General features: G+C 45.3%; 1 protein-coding gene across 1 annotated transcript; it reads right to left on the bottom strand.

The window, feature by feature from the left end:
- Positions 1-485: 485 nt before the first annotated feature.
- pou3f2b (POU class 3 homeobox 2b) lies at positions 486-4,505 on the bottom strand. Its single transcript, XM_037784272.1, has one exon. The coding sequence runs from the start codon at positions 4,209-4,211 to the stop codon at positions 3,018-3,020; it is 1,194 nt and encodes a 397-aa protein (XP_037640200.1). The 5' UTR covers positions 4,212-4,505; the 3' UTR covers positions 486-3,017.
- Between the last annotated feature and the right edge of the window lie 309 nt (positions 4,506-4,814).

Raw genomic sequence — 4,814 nt, 5'->3', positions numbered from 1 at the left:
TAGGGATTATAAAGGCTACATTTTAAAATGCTTCTGATCTAATTTGTTTGACACCCCATGTGAGATAATATCTCGGTTGTTTTAGTCCACATTACTGTGAGTGTGCAACAGAGAAAGTGAAACCTCCAGCTCAAAAAAATAAATATTAGTGAAATCACACCATGTTGGATCCCTTTACAATCCTCCAAAGGACCACTATTGGTCCTCGGACCCCACTTTGGGAAGCCCTATATTTTAACCCTATATGGAAGCTGTGGCTTCCCCAGCCAAAGCCAGTCCATTTAAAAGCAGCCTGGGGCAGAAACAACACATCATCGGCTCACAATCTTCCATTCATCAACCCTGATTTTCTCTCAACCATTAATTCCACCCAAAACGAATGAGCTCAAAGCAAGAAGCGTATTTTCTTTTTTTTAACACCACAGATGCCAAAAGCAGATAGTGAACTCACTGCAGCAGAAAGGAAAAGAAAAATACATTTAGCCTCGACGTTGGAAAAAAGCTGTTTAATATCAACCCCATTATTTAAAAATGTGCAAGTCCGTTGTTCGTGTGTCAAGAGATGAAACACCTACAGGCATTTATCACCTCTGCTTTATCTAGCCCAAGTTCATCCAGTGAATATGACAGAGCCTCAAATATCCCCCCAAAAGAACCAAACGACTGGTTTAACAAGCAATTAAAGAAAAACAACAAGAAAACAGCGTCGGATTGCTACAGGTCTACATCCCACAACTTGGATTTTCCAGTGAATTATGAGTTGGATCGATTCATTAAAGCTACTGAGGAAATATTTCATGTTGTTGTTTTTTCTGCAGGAGAAACATAAATCAGGAGGAGGGAATAAAGAAAAGAATAGCCGTTAAAATAAAACAAGTCCCTGGATATCTGTTTTTGCATAAAACGAAAAAGAAAGCTACTGCACGGAGAAAAGATGTATATACATTTAGCTGTGACGGTTCTAGGCTGCTGTGGCAATCCCGCTGAACAAAACCAAAAATATGTCTCTCTTCTTCCCTACAAAACAAAAGCCTTCTCGGTGTCATTTCATATATATCTCGCACTTTGTGTGTCATCTATAAAAGCCATTGTATAATAAATTACAATCTCATTAACAATACTAAAAAATAAAATAAAATGTCTACGAGCAATTTCCCCCTTTGTAATAAAGCAACATAGACGAAGATGAACAAAATGGCTGAAATGAAATGCATGGCAACGACCTCACAAACAAATTAAAATAACACCTTGTGAAGAATAATAATAATAATAATAATAATAATAATAATAATAATAATTTTGATCATATGCTGCAATTTTTGGAATGTCACTAAAAATGTTTTCTGGGAAATCTATAAAGGCCTTATTATTATTATTATTATTTTTCTTTTCAAACACTGATCATTATTTGCGTTTTTATCCTCTCTATAGGTCTGATTCATTGTGGACAATTCTCTACAATAGTGTTATCGATTAATCTGAATTCAAAGCACTATATTGTGATTGAAAACACAATATAACGTAATTTCAAAGCGGACAGAAAATGGCAAAACAGAACTCCTCAGACAGTTTAAACAAATTAAATTGATTTTACATTAATAAAAAAAAAAAAATCTTTAGACCTAAAATAAAATGCGCCACAAAAAAATAAAACAAATAAACCAGTAAACGAGCATAATTTCGGCAACAAAATGAACGTTAAATAGCACACAAATACAAGGCAGTAGGTAGGCTATATGAATGAGACTGGATCTTTTTTTAAAAAAACGGTTTGTTTTTGAAAACATCAATCCAAAAAAGTGCCCCAGTGAAGAAAGAAGAAAAAAAGGGATGAAGCCATGACTTTTTAAAGTTATACAATATTTACAAAAGTGGATCCAAATGTTCTGTGAGAGTTGGTGACATATATTTGTGTAGATATCTATATATCTATAGCCCATCCTGTTGTGGAAAAGTGCCAGATAATCCAATCAATCGCCACGGAGCCCTTCCTGAAGCTGGGAGACTCTCTGAGAGGGAGGAGGAGGAATATTATTATTTAACGCTTGTTTTGTGAAAAATATAATTGTTTATACTGCTGCCTGACTTATGATAGATAGAGGTCATACACTTTTTTTTTCTATTAACCACATCCCTGCACCCAGGTCAATTATTGAAGAGTGTAGCCAGTGAGCTGCACACATGTAATAATACAAATGATAATAATAAAAATTATATATAATCTGTGTTCATAACTAAATCCTGACCTCTGTCCTCGCAGAATAAATAAGCGCTGAATGGCCTGCAGTTTCCCAGCAGTGCTTTGAATGCAAAGCGGCTCTGTGTCTGTGCTGCCTGGCTGACAGATGGGACTCAGGCGATGCTCAGCCTCAGCTGGACTCCACTGGACTCCACTGGCCTGGGTCTGCAGCCTCTACTGGCCTCCAGTTTACTCCATCAACACAGCTCCTTTGACACCCCACCACCCTGCACCACCCACCCACCCATCACTGCTGGACGCACAATTTAGGGGCTACAAAACTAAACGCCTTTGTATTTGCTTTCCCTTTTACGCACAGGAAAAAAAAATGTTTTTGTGATTTGATATATAAAAGTATCGAATAGAAACCATTGAGCTTCTCGTCTAAAACCAGGTCTCCCTCCTCCACTCCCTCTTTCTTTTTTATTCGTCAAGTATAATTTCAATACACAATAGGGGCTACACCTTGAAACTGCGTCGACTGGAGTCACAGTGCTGGGCATGTATCCTCGGAGAACACAACAACACAGGCTTATGTTCCTTTAGCTCTGGGAGAGGAAGAAAACAACAAAATGTGTCCTGTCTGTCCTCACTCCTCACTCATTCTCCATTTCTCAGAGATTCACTGCAGATATTGTGGAAGTACTCACTGCAATCTATTATACATAAAACACCCGCTATAGCGTGTCATAGTTCAGTGATTTATATATAACCTTGGGGATAAATAAAAAGGATAAAGATGTCCTGGAGGATGTGTCCGGTCCAGGTCCAGCAGAGTTCATTGGACCGGAGTCTGGACCCCGTGGTGCGGCGGCGTGTCCCCGTACACATCCTCGCTGCCCGGCAGAGCTCCTCCTGGAGGGGTCATGCGTTTCTCCTTCTGTCTCCTGTTACAAAACCAAACCCGCACCACTTCTTTCTCCAGGTGCAGACTGTCCGCCAGGCCGATTATTTCCGAAGCTGCCGGTTTAGGACTCTTCAAAAAATGGCTCTCCAGAGCCCCCTTGACGCTCACCTCGATGGAGGTCCGTTTTTTCCGTTTCCTGCCCTGCGCCGCGATCTTGTCCAGGCTGGTCGGGCTGCCCGAGGTGGAGTCCGCCTCCTCCAACCACTTGTTCAACAGAGGCTTCAGCTTACACATGTTCTTGAAGCTGAGCTGCAGGGCCTCAAACCTGCATATGGTGGTCTGGGAAAACACATTTCCGTACAGGGTCCCCAGAGCTAAGCCCACGTCCGCCTGCGTGAAGCCCAGCTTGATCCTCCGCTGCTTGAACTGCTTGGCGAACTGCTCCAGGTCGTCCGAGGTCGGCGTGTCCTCGTCCGAGTGGTCGTGGTGGCTCTGCGACCGGTGCTGGTGCTGGTGCTGGGCGGCCGGGTGTCCGTGGTCGCTGAGGTGCGGGCTGTGGTGCTCTTCGTGGCTGTCTCTGAGGTTGTGGTGGTGCATGCCCTGCGCGGTGCCCGGCAGCAGCCCGTTGACGCTGAAGCCGCCCGGCTGCGAGTAGATAAGGCTTTGGCCGTTCGTCGTGGCCATGCTCGGGATGTGCGCCGCGGTGCCGGTCCTCCACGCCCGGCCGTCGTGGTGGTTCCCGTGCGTCTGGTGCACCAGGTGAGGCGGCGGCCGCGCCTGCTGGTGCTGCAGGTTGCTGCTGGAGTTATGCATCTCGTCCCGGGTGCCCTGCACCACCTGCACCGCGGGTTTGATGTCCTGCTCCTGTCCGAGCGGGCTGGAGGACCACGGGGCTGCTTCTCCGTGGGACAGCGCCGTGATCCACTGGTGCGCGTGGCTGAGCGTGTGTGTGTTGCTCTGCAGCGGGTAGTCGCTCTGCAACAGGCTCTGCGCGTCCCGGTACGCCGCGGCTTGCTGCATGCTGCCGGGCTCCGAGTGCACGATGGAGGCGCTGGAGGTGAGGATGTTGTAGTGGTTAGACGCTGCGGTCGCCATGACTCTCGGAGCCGGACTGGTCGCTCGCATTAAAGGAAGCTCGCATTTGACAGATCCTCTCCTGCCCACAGGCGGCTCTCAGGCGCTCTGCCAAGTGGACGCCGAGGCGCACCTGGACTCCGACACGCCCACCGCCGCTCATTGGACTGTCGGAAGATGATGGACGTGGTTACCAGGGGCGACGGCGCGGTGATTGGCTGCGCTGGAAGTCTCGGTAAACACTACTCTCTTTGTGTTGGAGAGGTGCGAGTTGAGGCTCCCGTGGAAAGCGGAGAGCCGGAGTGCAGCATGGGCAGACGGAGCACCGGGATCAGCAGTGCAACTGTAAGATACAGTTGATTTACTTTGATAATCATGTTCTATCAAGACTGTCATGAGGGTAGCCTAGATCCAGGAGACCATGCAGGGTTTCTCCTATACTGGCAAGATTAATACAAAAACTCTGTTGTGTAGGATACAGCCTAATTGTTTATTGACTTTAAATTGTGTTAATTGTTGACTGTAATTTTGCGCATATTTATGATATTAAATGTTATGTGTGTGTGTAAAATACTCATTTGATTAGGCGATGTAAACCTTTTTCATTGCAGCAAATATTGTTAGATTAAATGACAGATTAAATGACATCTGCAT

Source organism: Sebastes umbrosus, chromosome 11 (genome assembly GCF_015220745.1).
Source record: "Sebastes umbrosus isolate fSebUmb1 chromosome 11, fSebUmb1.pri, whole genome shotgun sequence".
NCBI classification, from domain to species: Eukaryota; Metazoa; Chordata; class Actinopteri; order Perciformes; family Sebastidae; genus Sebastes; species Sebastes umbrosus.
The sequence above is the reverse complement of the archived record's forward strand: the minus strand, read 5'-3'. Positions and strand labels throughout refer to the sequence as shown.